Source organism: Carassius gibelio, chromosome B12 (assembly GCF_023724105.1).
Source record: "Carassius gibelio isolate Cgi1373 ecotype wild population from Czech Republic chromosome B12, carGib1.2-hapl.c, whole genome shotgun sequence".
In the NCBI taxonomy this organism is placed as follows: Eukaryota; Metazoa; Chordata; class Actinopteri; order Cypriniformes; family Cyprinidae; genus Carassius; species Carassius gibelio.
The window spans coordinates 681,799-704,796 of NC_068407.1; the positions used below are offsets into that span (position 1 = coordinate 681,799).

The 22,998-nt window shown below is 32.1% G+C and overlaps 2 protein-coding genes across 4 annotated transcripts in view; one reads left to right on the plus strand and one right to left on the minus strand.

Moving 5' to 3' along the window:
• Nucleotides 1-1,322: 1,322 nt before the first annotated feature.
• On the minus strand, nt 1,323-6,408 carry LOC127969501 (nodal homolog). Its single transcript, XM_052571508.1, has 3 exons — nt 6,180-6,408; nt 3,096-3,796; nt 1,323-1,785 (listed from the first exon to the last, which is right to left on the minus strand). Exons 1-3 carry the CDS (start codon nt 6,406-6,408, stop codon nt 1,633-1,635), a joined length of 1,083 nt encoding a protein of 360 aa, XP_052427468.1. The 3' UTR covers nt 1,323-1,632.
• A 1,109-nt stretch (nt 6,409-7,517) lies between these two features.
• The window catches only part of LOC127969166 (paladin-like), a 35,117-nt gene continuing 19,636 nt past the window's right edge, over nt 7,518-22,998 (plus strand). Inside the window, exons 1-5 of one of the 3 annotated variants that reach the window (XM_052570938.1) lie at nt 7,518-7,671; nt 18,314-18,499; nt 18,583-18,685; nt 21,642-21,821; nt 21,976-22,140. In XM_052570938.1, the coding sequence (XP_052426898.1) occupies nt 18,327-18,499; nt 18,583-18,685; nt 21,642-21,821; nt 21,976-22,140 (621 nt within the window). In that variant the 5' untranslated portion in view covers nt 7,518-7,671; nt 18,314-18,326. Of the gene's footprint in view, nt 7,672-10,488; nt 10,670-12,686; nt 12,862-18,313; nt 18,500-18,582; nt 18,686-21,641; nt 21,822-21,975; nt 22,141-22,998 lie in introns of those variants that run through there. The other 2 variants (XM_052570937.1, XM_052570936.1) reach the window with 2 other exon arrangements.

Below are 22,998 nucleotides of genomic sequence, written 5' to 3' on the forward strand. Positions count from 1 at the left end.
GGAAAGTGATTGTGTTTGACGACCCCTGCTGACCCCTGCTGACCTCATAGACTCTACAGACCGGACGGGAATTCTAGAAATCATGATGAGTTTGTCGAATGGTTCTCTCTCAATGTTCAATTATCTTCAGAAATGCTGTTCCTATTCCCATCCAACTTTTTATCACTAAAAATAAAACCAATGCCATTCTTTATACTTATTTACAATTGTGTTTAAAGTGTTATATAGTTATGAAAAACAGTAAACAAGTTTCGCCCAATTTTAATTTGTCTTTTAATGAATGAAATTTAAACACATTTTATTTTTTGGTAAATAAAGGGGATTTGCTTTTAAAATTAAAACATGGAAGCAATATTGTGTGATTTATTTATTTAAAAAATTATTGCGAATAAAATTTATTGAGTTTTGTAAAAAAGTTTATGAGATTTGTCAATTTTTCCTTCCTTTTTTACTCATAATTTGTATTTACAATTTTTGGAATCGGGTATGACCTCTCAATGCCATTTTTTCTCTAATAATCATTTTTTTACTAAATTTGGGGTTTAGAATGAGACAGAAATATAGGATAGATACTTTAGCAAATGTAAGATCTCAGTATAATACAATCACACACTTTTCATAAATGAATCAATAAAAAACATTCTAAAATACTTTTTCTTTTTAGAAAAAATAACATTGTGAATTTACACAAATATTAAGTGTTTTTTTATGTATAACAGAGATAGAGATTATTTATCATTAATATCATTATTTATATGAATGCATTTCTTTTTCCTTGGGATCTGTCCATTTAAAAATAATAATAATAATTATCAAAAATTACAAAAATGTCAAATATTTTCTTTGAACAAATGCATTCTATATATTTTTTTTTTGCAAATGGTGATAATTTATTATAAGCCAGTGCTTAAATAAATAAATAAATAAATAAAGCTGCTTATACAGTATGTAGATCCTGTTTTTATTTATGTATCTGTCTCTTTATTTGTTTATAAATTACTGTAATTTTTTTAAAGGATGGAACCACAATTTAATAGTATATACCAAATAAATATATTTATTTAAATCTGTGGCAATTTAGTGATAGATAGATAGATAGATAGATAGATAGATAGATAGATAGATAGATAGATAGATAGATAGTTAGATAGATAGATAGATAGTTAGATAGATAGATAGATAGATAGATAGATAGATAGATAGATAGATAGATAGATAGATAGATAGATAGATAGATAGATAGATAGATAGATAGATAGATAGATAGATAGATAAATGTTTATAAATGACTCAATGAAGAACTGTTTAAAAACTTTCAGGCAAATACTTTTATTTCTATTAGCAAAAATAATATTGTCTAATCTCCATTCTTTATACAAAGAATCATATATTATATTCCCATAAATATCAAGGCTTTATTTATGTATTATTTACAATAAATATTTACATAGTTTCTCTACCACATGGTGTGATTGTAAATACAGTGCTTGAGATCTTTTTAATCCGTCGTAAACAGTTTCTAGGAGTGATCGTAATATTCCTGATTTTCCAGAAGACAATTGTTCTTATGTTCATCATCTGTTCCCGGGACGCTGGGAAACTCTTGCTGGATCTGGAGCTGGGGTGGAGGTGTCACAGACAGCCGCACTCCTCCACCTGCATGTCCTCGTGGTGTCGGAGGAGCAGCTCTCCGTTCTCGTAGTAAAGCATGCTGAGCGGACTCGTCCTGGTCGGAGCGCAGCAGGCCGCAGGAACTCTGCTGGGATCATAGTACTTCAGCAAACTCTGCAGCACAGACACAGACACAGACACAGCATTACCTCACTGTTACTCACACACTCTTACAGGGGTTTATATGATTGTTTTCAAATGTGCTATAGAAATAAACGTTTTAGAAGTTCTGTTTTAGTTTATTTTTATTTTTTATTCATCTCTTTATTTTTTTATTTATGTTTTTTTGTTATTTTAGATACTTCAAGTTCAACTTCATATTCTATTTAATTATCTAAATATTTTAATTTAATTTTTTTATTTTATTTTAACTGAATTTCTATGTAATTTTATTTCAGTTGTTTTAGTGCATCTAAATGAAAATGTTTTCTTGGCAGCTTTCTGAAATAAAGTGAGTACAATTTTTTATATTTTATAACAAATATATATTTCTATTATTGTTTTTTAAGTAACATTTTTATGTACATTAGCTTTATTTCAGTTTAAGATTGAGTTATTTTAGTATTTCAAGTTAAACAAAATTTAAGTAAAAAAAAATGTTAATATGTCTGTTTATTTTTATTTATTTATAGTTTTTTTTAGTTATTTTAGTTAACTCAAGTTCAACTTAATGAAAATATATTTTTTTCATTTTCTAAATATTTACATTTTATTTAAATTTTATATATTTTCTATGTAATTTTATTTAAGTTGTTTTAATACTTCTAAATGATAATGTTTCCTTGGCAGCTATCTGAAATAAAGTGAGTTAAATTATTTTGATTTTATAATTTTTTTTTTATATTTATAAAAAAACGTATTTTTATGTAGCTTTATTTCAGTTTAAGAGTTATTTTAGTATTTCAAGTTAAACAAAGTCTAAGTTAAGTTAGCTGAAATAAAATAAGTTTGTGTTTTTTTAATATTTTTTTTCACTTAACATTTTAAGTAACAATTTTTAAGTTTAGTTTAATTTTTCAGTTTTAACTGAATTTTATTTCAGATAAAGTTATTTTAATATTTCAAACTAAACTAAATGATAATGAGAAATGATAGCTTAAATAACTTTTAAAAATTTAAGTTTGTTTTAAATTAGTTTTATTTCAATTAATAAAATTGTTTAGTTTTGTTTTTAAGGTGTAAATGTTTTAATATAAATTTTAAGTTTATATATTAAAATTTTATTTGTATTAATAATTTAATATAGCATTTTTAGTTTTTACTTTTTTATTTCGTTTTTTAAAATGCATTTGCAATAAATCTTAAGCTATTTTTAGTAAATGATAACAACCCCAAGAATGCAGTCAGTAATGCAAAAAATGCTGCATTCATTATTTAAGATTAAAAACAATTGCAAAGCTAGATAAATATATCGAGCGCCTCACCTGCATGTAAGCGTGGTTGGTGGGATGAAGGTCTTCGCTCAGAGGGTTCGGGCAGCTCCCCTCGCAGCGGTACGCGTTGTACTTCTTTGGGAAGACGATCCAGGAGCTCCATCCGATCTGACTGAAGTCCACCTGCATGTCGACCCTCCTGCACATGGAGCTCTTCTCCGCCGGGGCCCGGAGTGGCTCTGGGTTCCTCATCGGCTGACCCCTGCGGCCTCGCTTGCTCCTGTGTGGCTTGACTCTGCGCACCTCCTTTCCTTCGCTGTTAAACAAGAACTTGGACGTCTCTGCTGTGTGCAGGAGACTGGCTCGGTCCTGCTCGCTCTGTCCAGAGACGGTGTGTGAGAAGACCAGCAGCATGGCTCTGTGTCGGATCCCGTCCACAGCTTTCCTCCCGGAGTGAAGAGCGTGAAGAGCGTGTCTCGCTGCTCTCCTCTCAGAGAGTTTGGGGCCGGTCCAGTTTAGGAGCAGGTCTGTGGCGTTGTAGACCCTCCAGTGATGGGAGACACTCATCAGAGAGGAATCGGACAGCTGACCCAGGGACTCGTCCTGATGGTGTCGGATCTCCACCGTGATGTTCGATCGCTGCGTTTCTTTGGGAATACGAATCCTCAGCTCCGCCGCATGGATCTGACGCTCGGAGAGAACCGAGGAAAGGTCGAAGTGTGTGATGTAGTGTGTGTCCTGATTGGTCAAACCTGAAAGATGCAAAGGAAACACATGAGGAGATGGCACATTTATGTCATACATGATTATAAGTCAGTCATATTATTATTATTGCCAATATCCTTACTGATTAAAAATAATTGTAATACATTTTGAACGGTAATCGCTTTGCAAAGTAACTCTTCATATATATATATACAATAAAGTTAATTTGCAAAAACATATAAATTTTTGAAAATCATTGTGCTTTCCAGTTAATCTCAATCAGACTGCAGACAGGTTATTTTGATTAGGTTAAAAATAACAAAAAATACAGCTAACTAACACAATATGACACATAAAAAATAATAAAATATAATATAAAACAATATAAACAATATACATTTTTTAAAAATTAGTTTTACTTAATTTGCAATGTTGCTTATTTCATACCATTATTTTTAAGGCTCCATATATTACAAATTAATAATAATAATAATAAAAAACTGACTTTGGGAAAACTTTGAATTTCTAACATTTTTTTTTATTAAATACGTTTTCAATTTTGGTTGAAACTTTGCATATTATACACCAATGGTAAATTATATCATCCATCAACCAGTGACAAAAAATGGAAATCATAGAGAAAAAAAAAAGAAATGGAATAACAATATATTTTGCAATTTTGCATATGCCTCATTTGATAACATATATGGCAAATGATTAAATGTAAATGTAAAAGAATAAATACATTTAAAGGAAATGTTGCATACTGTATCATGCATCAGCCACTGATCATTTTCTTTTTTAAATCAAATATATATAATTAATTTTTTTTTGCAATATTTCATATGCCTCATTCGATATCATTATTAAAAGATGCGATTATAACAAATTAGATTCATATGACTAAATGAATTATTAAATATTTAAGTGAAAAGAAAAACTTTTTGGTGAGATGCACTCATTTAAAGTGGTAACCCATCACTATGGCTCTTGGCTCTTTTGATATGTATCTTTCTCCAGGGATGAAGGGATGAAGGACTGACTGTCATGTACACAAACCCAGCAGTAATGAGGTGATTTGTGCAGCTGAACACACACTCTTTGATCCTCGTGGATGAGGCTCTTGTCCACTGGAGTGTATTGGCTGTACATTTACATTCAAATTGCTAATTGCTTTGGTTTATCTAATAAGCGGCTGCCCTGACTGTGCTTAAGAGCTCTGCCATTCAACATCAGCCTGTAGTTCAACTCAATCACGACTAAATAATCATTAGATTAGTCTTTCTTTAATATTTAAAACATTTCGGGAAGCACTGCACTTTCACAAATGGCCTTGGTGTTCTAAAAATAACAATAATAATTCAAATAATAATTATTAAATATATTTATTACACTTATTGTTGCAGTCAGATTATTAAGTTTATTAAAAATCATTTTATTTTGTTGTAAATGATTATTAGACTGCAACAATAATACTAAAAATAAAATATAGCAAGTTACAATTCAACATATTTATTATTTTATTGCATTCTAAATAATCATTGCAGCATAAAAAATATAATAAGTAATAAATAAAAAACATTCCTTATATCTTTTTTGTTGCAGTCTAATTATTTATTTATTTATTCAAATTTATTGTAAATAATCCCTAGACTGCAACAATAGTAATAATATAAATAATACATAATTTAAATAATAATCATGATTTTAAAAAATCTAATATTTTTATGTAGCAGTCTAATAATCTAAATTGTTGCAAATAATAACTGCGTCATTATTATTATTTTCAACAAAGTATGTTAAACTGCAATTCGAATAGAAATAATAATAATTCACTGGCAAACCTGTTATTTTAAAATTAATTAGGACAAAGCTAATAATTTGATCTATGGTCAATCTCTTGAATAAATCTTTATGCAAATAGTTTAAATTTAGTAGCTTATATCAGATATTAAGAACCACCCTCAATTAGTCGAAGGTGTAACTCACATCAATTAAACTAGTCTCATTTCTTGAATTAGAGATCATCAGTCTGATGAAGAGTCGTGTAGTATCGGTCAGATATTAGATGTATTTTAACGGAGGGGCAAGGCAGCGCGAGCCTAATCCCTTCAGAACGAGCACCGGATCGAAACCCATCGTTTAACACCCTCCAGACCCCCGTTAAACGCCGCGTGCCCGCGCTCCTAATCTAATCAGGGACGTGTGAAAAACCGCCGAGGGGCTGATGTTGATTTGGGTTTGTGTGAGGATGTCTGGAGAGGCTCTAATCCACATCAGCTTTAGTCCTGGACAATGTGGATTGAAGGAGTCTGGCGCTGAGATCTGACAGCAGGAGCCAAAAACAGCTTCGGAGATTTCACCACGGCGCGTAAACGTTCATGCGAGTAAAAAGCGTGTAGCTAGAAATGAAAGAAAAGCAAATCTTACTCTTGGAGAGGATGCTCTTGATGGTGTCCGCTTGCTCGTGCTCTGTATTCTCCACGGGACGCGTTTGGTTGAGCTTGAAGTGTCGGTAGAGCTGCATCATGTACGTCGGTAAGTGATGCCGGTGGCTTCTGGGTGACGTACTCCTCGTGGCGTGATTATCATATTTTCCGAATACTCCAAGAAGCAGAAGCTGGTAGCAGAGCAGGCGCAGAGCTCCGTGCGCGTTCATGATGCACTGAGGTCAGAATGACAGGTCGAGGGTCCAGGAGAGCTTATATACCCCCTCCCTCTGCCCCTCTGCATATTTAACAAGTAGCAGAGGACATTAAAGGAAATTGACATGCCTTGACAGCTCATCATCTATTCGTGTGGAAATGAGGCGCATATTTTACAATGAACATTTAAAGCACCTTGCGCCGCGTGACGTCACCGGAGTCGCTCTAGTCCTTTGAAGACTGTGATAACACGTCTGCAGCGTCAGATATACGTGCCTTTACTAGACCTGCATTAAACATAACATTTATATATCGACAAATATTATTTGCTCATCCTGTTGGGAGGTGGAAGATGTGTCTGGGTTCAGTGCTGGCTCACGTTAATGAACAGTACATGTTTTAATGAATTTTAAGTCATAATATATTATTGTCTGATGTGTGTGTGTGTGTGTGATTTTTTTATTTATTTAGCAAGTTTGCATATGCTTAATTTTTAGGTTTAAGAAAAATATTGTTTTGTAAGTTCTTTTTATAACATTTGTAATAGGTATAAGATGAGTAACATTTTAGTGAATTTTAAGTTATAGTTTTAAGGATTTATTGATCTATATCGCCTGCTTATAATACAATATTATTTTGTATTGACTTAAATATTGTAGGCTATATGTTTTTAGATTATATAAATTTTTAATTATTTGCTATTTTGAATATGGTTCTTGATAGACTTCATTTAAGTAGAATACTGTAGAAAGTTGCACACACACACACACACACACACACAAATAAAGTAAAAAAAATATGTACTTGCAACTTTATGTGTGTGTATGTGCAACTTTCTACAATAATATATGTATTTGCAATTTTTTTGTTGTAATTTTGATATATTGATATGTGTGTGTGTATTAGTGTATATTAGGCAACTATGAAAAACAGGGTTGGACTTTTTATATTTAAAAATATAAGCATTTATCCTTCACTGAAAAAATAGACTTTTTAATGGAAATTAATGATTAGAATCACTAGATAGGCTAAAATACACTTTGCACCACACAATTTCTATATGTCTGGTTGGACTGTTGATCTTTTCAGCGCCTGGCACCAGACACACACACACACACACACACACACACACACACAGAGAGAGAGAGAGCACACGCATGCTCAAAGAGCCAGTCTTCCAAACCACGAGTGCCTGCCTTCTCTCTCTCTCTCGATTCTCAGAGATTTGCTGGAGTGTGTTTGCTCTGTTGTGAAGGCGGAGGGTTTCACGGGAGATGGTGAGTGATTCAGTTTCTGCACTGCTTATGTGATCGAGCTTCTCCTCACATGCATGCATGGATGTAGACTGCATGTCGGGTGAAGCTGCATTGCTGCAGTTGAGAAAAGAGAGAAGCATAAAAGGCAGTGTGTGCTAGAAACAGAGCGGATATAATCTGAGCGTCAGTGTGTCGGTATGTTACTGATTCTGCGATAGATTACACGACTCTGATTCACTCTGGTCAGATTATAACACACTATATCGAGTGTGAGGTGTGTAAATCAGTTTAGAGCGCACACATGTTTCATGCAGAGGAGATACGTTACAAGAAAAGCTCGGGAAATGTTTCAAATGGGTCTGAAGCAGTGAGTCGATTCGCTCGAATGAATCTTTTGGTGTTTTACGAATCAAAATGTAGTAAACGGTTCCAGTTCTGTAAGTTTACACTTCCAAACAACTGATCTAGTTTAACTGATCAGGGTTTCAAAAACCACTATTTGAACTCGACCGAGTCATTTCAAAGAACCGATTCAAAAGAACGATTCGTTTTCGAATTAGACCTCGCAACAATCAAAAGAGAATCATTTGCGAATGTGTCGCTCTGAGTTACTTTGTTGTAGTTTAGTAAACGAGAACTCGATTAAACTAACGATTACGTAGACATTCACGGCCATCATTGTGATATTTGAGGAACTTGTGAAGTTTTTCACACCCTGAGCTGAGCTTCTGGATCTTAAACAGGTAGCCTACATCTCTCATGTAAACTAATCACATAAATAGAATAAATCTCACTACAAACGTCATATTTCACTCCAACAATAAAACACGAAACGTTTCCTTAATTGTCAGGAGATGCATTGAAAAAATGCCAAATATTTTCATTTTTTAAAAAGTTTTGGGAAGTTCTTGACAAACTTGGTGAGCTTCATCCTAACATCTCCGATTAGAAACTCCTCATTAAATACGATGTAATCTATCCTGCTTCTCATTATTGAATATGGATGAAACCTACATGCCAGAATCTGATCAATCCACATGAAAGCGATTTGATATTAGTGGATTGAGATGCTAATGTTCACGCTTCTGAAGATGAATGGTGATGAAGTTCGTTTCGGTTCTCCATCAGAACTGTGAATAATCCGTCTGTTTGACCCTGTCAGTGCGAGATTAGAGCAGTTTGCGTTAGGGATTGAGATAAAGTCCGATAAAGGGGTCATTTGTAGAGATCGTTATAGAAATGAGGCCAATTAAAAACAGTGTCAACTCATTTTGCCTCTGGTTGGAAAGAGTCTTGCAAGAAACTTTGACATAGCTATCAATATAGTGCATTTAAAGTGAAAGATGGTGTTTGATCTGCTTTTGAAGTTCACAAGACTGTCACTTTAAGAAATGTGAAGGTTTGAGGCTGGGGCAAGTTGTCACAAGATGATGTTTAGTGTTAAACTGTCTTAAGATGTATATTTTTGGGTTGTGAATCCTGTCCTCTAAATTAAACAAGATTCCTCCTTACGAGTCGACAAACTATAAACCTCACAATGGGATGCCATTTCTATTTTAGCTGCTTTTTGTTTTATTTTATGTTTAATAATTGTCTTGCTGTTTTAAGTTTAGCTGAATAAGCAGTTAAACAGTTTAAAAACATAAGATTTTACATTTTTAATTCTTTAGTCAATGTCAATAAACATCAAGTTCCTATTGTGACAACTTACCCCATATACTGTAATGTGACAACATGCCCCGCTGGTTCACAGTGTGGTGTTTTAAATATGTTTTTGTAATTGAGATTTTAAGTGTGTGTCTATACAGAAACAGAAATATTAATTGTAAATAGCTGGGAATTATGCAAAATTATTTTCCCCCCTTGAAATGACATTTGATTATGGCAGTATGGACATGGATTGTAAAACAGTTATTTTATAATTCATGGATTATTCAAAACAAAAATCACTTCATGAATAAATGAGTTTAGGGATTATTTTTGGATGGGTTGGGATGAATCAGTTGCATGAAGATTTAAATCATTTATTTGTGCATCTTTCTTTAAAAGCAGATCATTTGAGATACAGCCGCTGTGATTGAATGCAGTGAATGTGCTGTGTGTTTGGGGTTGTGGTGTATTTAGTTTTAAGCTGATTTTGTGTTTGTGGTTTGCTCACTGAATGCCTGATGTGCACAGATGATTTCAGCCACTAGATGTCACATGGTCCAGCTTTTATCTGTTTGAGGTCAGTCCAGTGATCGTACGGCTGTGTCATTTAGTGAAGACAGCGTAGATGTGTTCTTCCCACTGTGTGTCTGGCTGAATGCCCATGATTTCATGTCTACCAGGATAGAAATCAGCATTTCTATTTTTAGTTTATATCATATGAAGTCTATATTATATCCCTACACTGCATGAAAATGATTAAATCTGATCAGATTCTAGCACACTATTACAAGTGTGTGATATGTAGAGGATAAATTACAAGAAACGCATGAAAATGTTTAAACTCTGCATCTGATTCAGTGAGTCGATTCGTTTGAACGAATCTTTTTGTATTCTGCATACCCTTCTTTTGCAGTGAATATAATGTCTAAATGAGCGAGGTTGATCATTGAGGGCAAATCCTGACAGGAAAGTGTTCTTCCCGTGGACACACTCAGGTGTGAAGCGTCAGTCCGCTCGGAAACGGATGTTTAAACACAAAAGTGCATTGATGAGAGAGTCAGCAGGAAACGGTTTGGTTTCTCACAGCCCTGGGAGGAAGTTTCACAGGAAGCTGAAATGTTGTTCACTGCTTCAGAGCATCATCACGTCGCTCGATCTTCTGCTGCTTCCTCGTCTGCTTTGCCTCCTTTCTCTCATTAAATCCAGAAGCTTCAAACTGATTTCTCTTCATGTTAAACTGTAGAGTACCACAAGGGCAAAATCTCACAGAGCCTCAGGAAAAAAGAGAGAGATGCATGATTTCTGGCTTTGGTCTCGCATTCATCTCTTCAAGTTCATCACACCGTTAGACTGACGGAGGAAGACACAGGTGTGGATGGGTTTGTTCTCACATCAACATCAGCTCACATCCAACTATACATGTGTCTGTAGAAATAGACAACAATACACTGTATGAGTCACAATTATACTTCTCTGTTATGCAGAAAATCATTAGGATATTAAGTAAAGATCATGAAGATATTTAGTAAATATATAAAAACCTAATGTATGATTAGTAATATGCATTGCTAAGAACTTCATCTGAACAACTTTAAAGATGATTTTCTCAATATTTAGCTGTTTTTGCTCCCTCAGATTCCAGATTTTCTAATAGTTGTATCTCAGACAAATATTGTCCTCCGAACAAACCACACATCACTGGAGAGATCATTTATTCAGCTCCAGATGATGCAGAAATCTAAATAAAAAACCAATATATCTTTATGACTGGTTTTGTGCTCCAGGGTCACATATAGGCCTATAAAATGTATAAATATGTGAAAAAAAGATACAAATATTTTTTATATACATTAAATATAATGTGTGTATAGTTTTTGAATTTAAAATATTTTTTATAATATGTATTAATTTTATTAATATAATTTTAAATATATATGATATATTTTTAAATAGGTATTTACAATTTTGTATTTTAAATTATATTTGTATTTCTATATTTTGAATATATTTTATATGTAAAATATGTATTTATTTTATATATATATATATATATATATATATACACACAAATAAATATGTTTAATATATATATATATATATATATATATATGTTTAGTATATGATTTCTAAATAATAAATATTCCATATATTTATACATTTAGATTTCAAAGTACAAAAGTGGTATGTGAAAGTCACAATGACGTTAAATGATTTGAGACCCACACTAGCCTCAGCTCAGACTGATGTGTGTGTTCTGTGTGTGTTCTCTGTTCATGTGTGTTTGAGATGGAGATGGTCCTGCGCTGTGTGTCTCTCTCGGAGAGTTTGTGCTGTTTTCTCTCCATCAGAAGTGTTTTCTGAAGAGTGTCCTTGAGAAGCCTGTGATTCAGAGGAACTGGACACAGTCCGATCGCTTTCACAAGATCTGCTTAACTCTCATGATAATGATTGGATGAAATGCTTCTGAAAGAACTACGCTCTTCTGCATAGCTGAAAATGTTAATAAATTAGCTGAAATATTGAATAAATTCACTAATTTCCAAGCACCAATTCCATATGGAGCAAGATTAATGTCAGTTTACTCCGCTGTAGTTTAGAGACAACATTCACAACAAAATCTGGAAATTACAAAAATCCACGGTTGACGAAAAAAATGCTTCCTGACTTAAAGAAAAGCGTTATTTTATGGGGAAGGCTGTAATATATTAAATAGAAATATGAAATATCTATATATCTATCTATAATAATATACTTGCTAACATTTAGATTTCTTTCAGTAGTTATTTTGTATTTTAGATGATTTGAATGGATGTTGAAGTACATTGACTTTACAGTATTTACTCTCTGTCCTGTCCTGGGATGAGTGTGTGAGTGTGTGTGTGTCTTCCCTGAAACCTGTGCTGAGGTTTACTGTGTTTGCTCAGCTGTGTGTGTGTGTGTGTGTGTGTTGACGAAGACGGAGTGTCTTAATTGCTTACGAATGAAGTGATTAGTGTGATGTGCTAACTTACGAGAGCTGCGGCGAATTACGTGATGTAAACACACATGCTGTTAGGAGCTCGTGCTCTTGTCTGTGTGTGTGTGTGTCTGTGTCTGTGTGTGAGTCTGTGTGTGTGTGTCTGTGTCTGTGTGTGAGTCTGTGTGTGTGTGTGTGTGTGTGTGTGTGTCTGTGTGCGTGTGTGTCTGTGTGTGTCTCTGTGTGTGTGTGTGTCTGTGTGTTGTGTGTCTGTGTGTCTGTGTGTGTGTGTGTGTGTGTGTTTGTAGGGGAGGCAGTCACACACTCACTCTGTGGAGAGCTTTTAATTCATGTGGTAATGTGTGTGTGTGTGTGTTGTAAGACCCACCCACACATCCTCCACACACACATGGATTTATCACGCCGCTCTTCTTGAGCGTGTGTTTGTGTCTGACGCTCGGACTGAAGATCACTCTCGCTGTGTTAGACTGCTAATCAGAGGCTGACACACACACACACACACACACACACACACACACACACTGTGCTGTCGCTCTGCTCAGACGTCTGTGGATTTGATGCTGCTGCGGTGTGTGTGTCCTCAGGTACGGTCAGTTCCAGCATGTGTGTGTGTGTGTGTGTTTTGTGCAGATTTGCTTGTTTTAGTGATTCATGTTGTTTGAGCACAGTCTGCGCGGTGTTTAATTATCATCTCGGGGAGTTTTATGAACATCTTGGCTTTGAATGATTGAGTTTGTTTCTGAAATATTTCTGTATTCTGTGTTTCTTGTCTGTTTTGTGTACAGACTGAAGAAACGTCTAATTCTGACAAAAACCAACTTCATACGCTTCAAAAGAAACTTAAACGTGTCAAAGTAACAAATAGAATAAAATTTGTGTTTATGTCTTTTTGAAGACACTTTTCAGGGTATTTTTTAATACAAACCTCATGAAATTGAGGAATATCACAGGGTGTTACCAGTCGACGACCTCTCTGTGATGTCATTTCCTGTTTTATGGTTTTCTTGACACATAACAAAAATGAGTTCCTGTCGGTTACACCACACTGATTTGTTATGATAATATTTTATGTGTATATTTATATGGATAACACACATTTATTTTTAAATAAATCTAATATTAATTATAAATAAAATATCTAAATATACTTACTAACTTTTAAAATGTATATTATCTTCATTTATTTATTTATTTATTAAACTTCAAAGTTTTTGTTTACGTAATATATGTGTGCATTGTGTATATTTATTATATATAAATACACACATATGCATGCATTTAAGAAAAATGTGTTGTTTATATATTAAATCCATTTATATATAATATAATGTAATATAAATTTAAATATTTTCATGTTAGTCTTTATGTACATGTCTGTGTGTGTGCATAAAATATATTTATTTTAATAAAATGTCCAAAAATATACTTATATCATTATTTATGAAATTTGTATAAATTAATTTTGAAATCTGTAAATTAAATCTATATATTATAATGTGTTTATATATGTTCATTATATTTCTTTAATACAATATTGAATTATATTTTAATAACTTATTTTCTTACTATATAAACTTATTTACGTAAGTTTATTTTTATAGTTGTATTTGCATTTGAATATTAAAATGCAAACACAATTTAAATTAAATGCAAAAATTTAATTAAATTTACATATTAAATTTAAATGCATCAGCTGATATAGCAGATATTGCCTGTTCCAGATCAAAGTGTTGTCCTGTCCTGTCTTTGCGTTTATAATGTATATTTGTATAATTGAATAAAAGCAGAGATGGATTATCCTCATCGAGCCGCTGTTTGAGGCTCGGGTCGTAAAGCACATGATTTGAGTCTAGAGGATGGTTTCTGAAATGCTGAATGCAGTTTCGCTGATGTCTTTCTCAGTGCTGTGGTTTGATTGGAGCGAGTGTTTTCAGTGAGAGATGTGATGTCTGTGGGTCACACTGCTCTTCACTAACCCACAACACACACATTCACACTCCTTCGTGTCGCTCAAAGCTGTTTGACGTTCATCGGTGGATGCAGAACGAACCTCTGTCTAACAGTTTAACACACAGTAAGACAGCTGTGTTCATGTGTTTTCATATTGGGCTGTGCTTCTCAGAGCCGTTCAGAATAACTGTAATTATGTGCTATTTCTGATCTGTAAATGCCTGCGTGTGATGCAGTTTTTCCTGGTGCATTCTGGGAAAACCTACAGTGTATTTGCGTTCAGTTCAAGAGCTGATATTTAGTTTGCAGTCATGCTTTTATCCCCTTCTTCTGATTGTTGCATGCACTGTGGGTTTTTGAAACTCTTGCTGACAAAAGTACCATGTTTCTAGCACAAAGTGATGATGCAATGGTTTCTGTTTTCAAGTAGTATTTTATTTTAATGTCTTCACATGTATCGTGTGTAACTAAAATATCAAAATTTAATTACTAATGTCTGCAAATAATTTTATAGTGGTTTTGCTTTATTATTAATGCCATATTTTTGGGGAAGTATGTGTGTGTTCAAATTTATTTATTTTTATATATTTATAAAATAGTTATAAAATATATTTACAAAATTTTCACTTTTTGGTAGTTTGATTATTGCCATGTTTTAGCATTATTTTAGTTATTTACTTGTTTATTTGTGTGTTGTGTTCAAATGCATTTATTTTTACTAAAATATTAAAATACATTTTACTAACTTTTGACTTTTTATAGTTGTTTTAGTATTTATTAATTTATTTGTTTGTTTTTATTTTTTTGTGCATAATATATATATATATATATATATATATATATATATATATATATATATATATATATATATATATATATATATATATATATATATATATATATATATTGTTTTGATAAGTATTTAAATTGTTTAATAACTATTATATTATAATATTATAACTATATAATGCAATTGTTTTTGTTTAAGTTTAATGTCATATTTTAGTGTATTTAATATATATATATATATATATATATATATATATATATATATATATATATATATATATATATATATATTTATTTATTTTTATTTTATTTTTTAACAAAATATAGAAATTTACTAACTTGTTTACTAACATTTGCAATTATTTTTATAGCTGTTTTGTTTGTAATGGCATGTTTTAGAATTATATCAAGTGTGTGATTTAAGGTGGTGTGATTTTAATTTTACGTTTTATGCAAAAAAATCTAAAAACATTTTTTTTTTAACCTGGAGGTTATTAGTTCACAGGAACCTCAGTTGAATTGTAAATATTACGGTGTGTGACTCTGTAAATGGTTCAGTGCCATGGTGAAGTAACATGCACATCTCCGCGGTGTTGCAACAGGAAGTAGTGTGAGGAAGTCAGTTTTTCCGGGCAGTTGTTTTTACTCATAAGGGAAGTCGTGAAGTCGTGAAGTTGTGCTGAGCTTCACTGCTGATGGATGTCAAATTATCAACACAATGACTGTTCATAGTGTAAAACCCCGGTGAATCATTAATGTGAGCATCACTGGATCCATGCATTAGGACTAAACACACGCAACACCCTCATGTTTCTGAAGGCACTTCCCCGCTGAAGGGATTTTTAGGTGTTTTGTCATGTTTGTGTAACTCTGACCCTTCTGTCTATTACACATGCACCACAGATTACACATGTGCTCTGATTTCCACACTGTGAAGTGCACTTAACGGGGCATTTTCACTCTCTTAAAGGGATTTTTACCACGAAAATGAAAGTTCTTGCACAATTCACTCTCCGTCATATCATTCTATTATAATTAACTGATAAATTAAAACTATGAAAACATAAATGTTAAAATGTATTTTAATTCAACTCTCAAGGCAACCTTTTCTTTTAATTTTTTTACATAATCCTTAAATAACTAAGCACTAAAATAAAACCTTTTATTTTAAAATTAAGCTTATTTTTTTATAATTTATTTTATTTTATTATTATTTTTTTTATTTCATTTTATTTTATAAAAAAATATTCATAGACATATTAGAAAACAAAAGCTAATAATAATGACAAAAATGTCCTAAAAATAAAAACCAATTCAAGCTATTAATAAAAATTATAAATATTTAACTTAGAATTTTTTTTTTTTTAATTTTTATACAATTTTATAAATATTTTTTTAAAATCTATTTTATGACTTTCTGTGGAACACATAAGATACTTTGAGAAATGAAATTTTTTACTTTATTATTTTAGTCAGATGTGTTTTTGTCTGTACAGTGGAAGTGAATGAGCACTAATATTGTCAAAACATCATCTTTATGAAAGACATGCTTCTTCACAAGGATCTGTGGTGGTGGTCGTTTCTCTTAAACGTTTAAATCCACTCTGAACTCTGGTTAAAGATGCAGTTTAGGGTTTTAAACCTGATCAAACCCCGTTTGTGTTCGCACTTGAGATATTTGTGAATGAAAACTGCAGATGTGATTCTGAGAAGCGTCCTCTTTCAGTCGAGGTTTGTGAAGGACACATTCACTAGAGACATAAATAATAATAATGTCCTTGATGGATTGTGAAGAGATTGTGTTATATTGTGAAATCTGCTCACACTTCCTGAAGATGGGCGCAGCTCTGTTTGAGAGGTGTGTCTCCTAAAACTGGCTTGTGGTTACAAACTGAGACTAATGACTCTTTTATATTCGGTGGGAATACTGTGGTGTTTGATAGTCTGTTACTTTTTATTTTAAAATGAAGCTTATTTTTTTTACAATTTATTCTTTTATTTTATTGTTGTTGTTATTATTATTATTATTATTATTATTATTTCAGTACTTTTATTTTCTGTTTCATTTTATTATTATTTTTCTTATTTTTAAATATATTTTGTATTTAATTTCTTTCTTAGTTTTTTCGATTTTTTTTATTATCTATTTGTTTATAATACATTTTTTTTCATTACTCTTATTGTCTGTTTTATTTTATTTTCAATTTTGTACCTTTTTTAATATTCTTTAAAATTTTTAATGTTGTTTGTTTTATTTAATTACATTCATTACGATTTCCATTTTTTTACTTTATCATCTAATTAAAATTATTTTTTATTTAATTATTTTTATTTTCAGTTTCATTGAATTATTTTTATCTTATTTTTTTATTTATTTTTAATTTTATTACTTACATTTTGTGTATTTTATTTAGGTTATTAGTTCATTACATTCTTTACAATTTCAAATTTTACTTTTATATTATGTAATTGTTTATCATTTATTTTTTATTTTGTTACTTTTATTTTCAGTTTCATTTTATATTTTGTTTTTACCATTTAAAATATTTTTTATTTTCATTTTCTTATTTATTTTATTAGGTTTATTTCATTGCATTCATTAGAATTTTCATTTTTTAAAACTTTTTTTTATTATCTTATTATTTATAATTTATTTTTTACTTCATTTTATTTTCTTTCATTAAATTATTTTACATTTTTTATTTAATTTTTAAATATTTAAAATTTTATTATTTACATTTATTATGTTTGTTTTATTTCATTACTTTCCATTTCCATTTTATTTGTACTTTTTTACTATCTAATTGTTTATATTTGTTATTTTATTTGATGTTTTAGCCTGCATCTCCCTGCTGTGTGTCGCAGGGCAGACCTGTGTGATGTATGTTTGGGTCACGAGTCTCCAGCTCTTCTCACAGTTATAAATGTGCGTCTGATCTGAGATGTACATCTCTTAAGAACGAGGAGCGTTCTGCATCCTTCCTCTGATCAGCCTGTTCGACCGCAGATGCTTCCTGCAGCTGCTGAGCACTTCCTGTCTGCGCCGAGACCCTTTTGTGCGAGCGGTCCGTCTCCGCTTGAGCTTCACCGCTGTATTTCAATAGCTGTTGATGCGGGAAGCAGGAATTCCCATCTGTCTTCCGCCGAGGACACTGGGAGATTTTATTTTCCCTGTGAATGGGCCGCTCTCAGTCTGAGAACCAGAGTTTTGTTGTGCTTCCCGAGTATGGAGACATGGAGACATCGTTTGACAGCACTCTGATGGTGTGTGTGTGTGTGTGTGTGTTTGATTGACAGCTGCTGGAGGATTATGGGTACGACTGCCAGCGCTGCTCCCCAGCCCACGCTGCATGAGAGTTTCCACGGCAACGGGATGACGGACAGCAGGCGGTCGGCGAGCTCCGCCTCCTTCCAGACGCTCAACATCCACAACAACAAGGCCAAGTCCATCATCACTAATAAAGTGGCTCCTGTGGTCATCACGTACGTCCGGCTCTGTCCTGAGACGCCTGCAGTCACCGATCGTTCTCCTGATTGTGTGTGTGTGTGTGTGTGTGTGTGTGCAGGTATAACTGCAGACAGGAGTTTCAGATCCACGACGATGTTGTCCGTACGAACTATAAAGTTGGGAGGATCTCGGACAACATGCCTGAGCACCATCTGGTCCAGGTGAGAAATCTGAAATAAAATTGAATAAAAAATATAGGCATATTTAAAAAAGAATAATAAAAATGACAAAAAATACTAAAATGTAAACATTTATTTTTTTTTTAGAAAAAAAATTGATTTGTGTAAAATCACATTTAAACGTGATACTACAAATACAGTATTGTTGTATTACTGCTCTCCTCTGGTGTGATATCTCTTATCACATGATATAAATATGAGACAAAAACTCATACAGGGCTTTTTGCACCAATATCTTGTTTTTTTTTAGGGTATAACTGCATTTATGGAGTTGTTGCCCATGCATCATATTTTTTCAACAGTTAATTATATGAGATATATGATGATGTACAGGTTTGGGGGCGGGGTTAGTGCGTTAACCCTTACAATATTTGAATTGCATTATTTTTTCATAATAAATTAGTGCATTAAACTGACAGCCCTAATATATTCATATTATAAAAACCGAATAAAATGACAAACCACGAAGTAAAAGTACTAAAACTTCAACAAATAAATGAAATGAAACCGAAAAGGAAAATGAAACCGAAAAATATACAAATAAAAATGTAATGGAAAAGTAATACATTTTCATTGAATTAGCTTTTTGTTTTATTATTATTAATTTAATAAGTCGAAAAATGTATGACAAAAAAAAAAAGATGTTTGTAGTCAAATTAAATAAAATTAAATAACAAAATAATCAGTAATAACAATACATTAATAGGGTGTTTTATTTTATTATTTATTTTATTGTTTTTTGTGGCATTATTATTATTATTTTTTACCAAAAGTGCAGTACATACAGTACCATAGTAATTAGTAAATTTCCTAATGTCATATCAAATTTTTGTTTTTGCAAACTACAGCATCGTGCGTGCTGGGTTTATTTATGCAGTAAATACCATGCAACATGAAGATGATAATCATTCTGCTTTGGTGCCAGTATAGTAATGTTTCTCGCAGTGGATTTGTGTCTAAATGTTTGGAGCGAGCCGAAGCTGGTAAAAGTGTCCGAACACGTCTCTGTCTTCATTAATCACTTCCCCGCTGCTCGGCGCTCGCAGGACGTTTGCACCTTTATCTGAAGGCTTTGAAGCTCCTGGTCTCTGTGTTTGCTCGTTAGTTTCTGTTTGCTGACGAGCCGTTGATGAGTTTCGCTGCAAATCAACAGATAACACGCTTGTCAAACACTCCTTTCCAGAACATTGTGTTTCTTGATGATCTTCTGCTGTTGATGCTCAGGTTTTTTACATCATGAAGTAATATTTAGGCGTTTAGCAGCTCGTTTTATAAAAGCTGGAGTTAATGCTACTTGAATGGCACGTCACAATTTTCATAATTAACATTTTGCAACTGTAAAAATCTTTATTGAACTCAATTATGAAAGCTTCTTTCTCTCGCCTTTTGTGGCGTCCTCTGTGCTACTTTAGTATTAATGATGTACTATTTTATTTTATTTAAATTTCAAAAATTTGTTTGTGACTTTGAGTTAAAAAAAAAAAATTGTTACATTAAATAGTCCTAAAAAAAATTTATTGAAAAAAAAAAAAAAAAAAAATCGCTCTCTTTCTATAAATATATATTTGTAATAAATATGAAAATTTTTAGAGTGATAGCTATTTTTTTTTTGTACATTATGGTTTAGATTTAATAAAAAAAAATTCAGTGCTAAAACTTCAATCAAAAAATAAAATTTAAATGCAGATAATTAAACAAAACTAATTAAAATCATAGATAAAAACAAAAAATACTTAAAAAACACTGACTTTAATACATTTAATTTTATGTTTTTTTTAAAGCAGTATAACAAATGCCACCACAGTGTATACATTTAGATATTTATAGGCAAATGAAATAAAAAATAAATAATAAACTGCCTCGGTTCTGTTTGATATGTGATTTTATCTGCTGTGTGGATTTGATTCCTACAGAAAAAAATGTCTAGCTTGAATTCAAAGGAAACTGCTTTGGATAAAAGTATCTATCAAACGCATACATTTATTGGTGTTAATTTAGTGATTTTACTGGGATCAACAACAAATCAAATCATTTAGCCATTATGAACGTTTCCATAGAAATGAATCATTTTTAGTTTGAGGACTGCTCTGTGTGGACACACTTTAATCATGTTTGTGTGAATAATGAATAATGTTATAAACGACCAGCTTAAATGCTTTAAAAATTAGTTTTGGCAAACTCTGAAAGCTCGTTTCTGGCACTGAATAAAAAATTAAAAAGTTAATTGCAACTTGTCATATCACAATACTGGCATTTTTCACAGTTGTGAGTTTATATCTCATAATTCTGAGAAAAGTTAGTATTGTGAGGTATATAAAAAAATCAACAAAACAACAAAAAAAACAACAAAAGTAACAATTGGTAGAGAAAGAAAAAACTGACAAACTGAGATATTAAAAGAAATCTGAATTGTGACATATAAATTTGCATTTGTGAAAAAGACAAAATTGTGAGGAAAAGTAAAGAAAGCCAGAACAGTCAAAAATTAGAGATTAACTAAAGAAATTCAGAATTGCATGAAAAAAGTCAAAACTGATATATAAGTTAACAAGTCAAAATTGCAAAAGAAAAAACTGAGAAATAAGCAAAAAAAGTCAAAATTGCGAGGAAAAAGTTTAAACCTGAGATATACAATATGCAAAAAAGTCAAGTGCGAGAAAAAAGTAAAAACTGATATAAGCTTAAAAAAAAAAAAAAAAAAAAAAAAAAGGTCAATTTCCTGGAAAAAAAATTCAAGACTGAGATATAAACTATTGCGAGAAAAAAAGCCAGAATTGTGAGATTTTTTTTATTTTTTATTCGGTGTCAGAAATAGGCTTCCATAAACACCAGTTGAGTGGGAAGGAAAAGCAGCATTAACTGTGTTTAACAAGAGTTTTCTAAGTGTTAAAGCGCTGGTGGAGATGACTGCTGACCCGATCGATCACGCTCTCTTCAGGGATCCTTCTTCATGGTGCAGGACGTGTTCAGTAAAGCAGACGTCCTCAACACCAGCGGCTCGTACGGAGCGCCCAACTTCCGCCGGAGCAAAGGCAGCTTCCCGCTGTACGGCATGGGCCAGCCCAGCCTGGGTGGCTTCAAACAGGTCCTCCAGAGACTGCAGGGCGAAGGCCATCAGGTCAGTGCTCTGGAGAAAGCCCTGTGCAGATAATGCTGTTGATTCAGCTAAATGTGTTTTAGTGCTTTCAGTAAATGAGCTGGAATGACCGTGATGATGACTGACTGTGAGTCCAGTGTGATTCGGCTGATTTACATGCGTTTGCTCTCAAAAGGAGGTGATTTTCTTCTGTCTGCGTGAGGAGCCCGTGGTGTTCCTGCGTTCGGACGGAGACTTTCTTCCCTACACTCCCAGGAGGAAGGAGAACCTTCATGAGAACCTGCACGATCTCGGACGCCAGGCGTGCTCGGAGAACCTGGAGCTCACCATCAGACGAGAGGTCAGAGACGCATCAACACAACACGAAACTGCTGATGACACTCACCTGCTGTGTGTGCAGAACAGAAACCGCTGAAGACCGTGAAAGCAGACCTGAAAGAACAGAATTAAAATTCATTCTGTCCTGAGATCGGAGAAAAAATTATTAACACATATAATATAATATAATATAATATAATATAATATAATATAATATAATATAATATAATATAATATAATATAATATACATAATATTTTCATGTATCATATAATAATAATTTGTATCATTTTATATATATTTTATATATGTATAATCGTATATTTTTTATGATTAATAATAATAATAATATTAATAATGCATCAATGTAAATATAATTAATAATAGTAGTGATATTTTCTGATCTTAGGTTTAGTTATACTTTTATTGAATTATTATAATTATTATTATTTAAGCATTGAAGAATATATAATAGAAAAAAATAATAATAAGAAGAATGTTGAATTCTAATTATAATGACAATTTATTTATTTCAGTGTGCGTATGTGTATATATATATATATATATATATAATTATTATTATTATTTATTTTCCTGAATTTAGGTTTTATAATGCTTATATTTATGCATTATTAAGCAGAGAAGCATACGTAATAATAATAATAATAATAATAGTAAATTAAAATAATTCTGATCTCAGTATTAAATATATTTATATTAATTCATTCTAATTAAATACTATTATATTAAAGCAGTGAAATATATTTAGTTATAATAAATAATTTAAATGTTTTCTAATATCATAATAAATTATAATATGATTAAAATCTATTTCTACTATTAATATGAAATAGTATTAGGCAAGACAACCAAGACATTGT

Bases quoted from the DNA above. Each gene is read 5' to 3' on its own strand.
- LOC127969501 (XM_052571508.1), bottom strand. From the start codon at position 6,408: ATGAACGCGCACGGAGCTCTGCGCCTGCTCTGCTACCAGCTTCTGCTT. The intron at 3,797-6,179 runs GTAAGATTTGCT...TGCATCTTTCAG, and splicing joins CAAGAGCATCCTCTCCAAGA to GTTTGACCAATCAGGACACA. The intron at 1,786-3,095 runs GTGAGGCGCTCG...TCTGTGCTGCAG, and splicing joins CCAACCACGCTTACATGCAG to AGTTTGCTGAAGTACTATGA.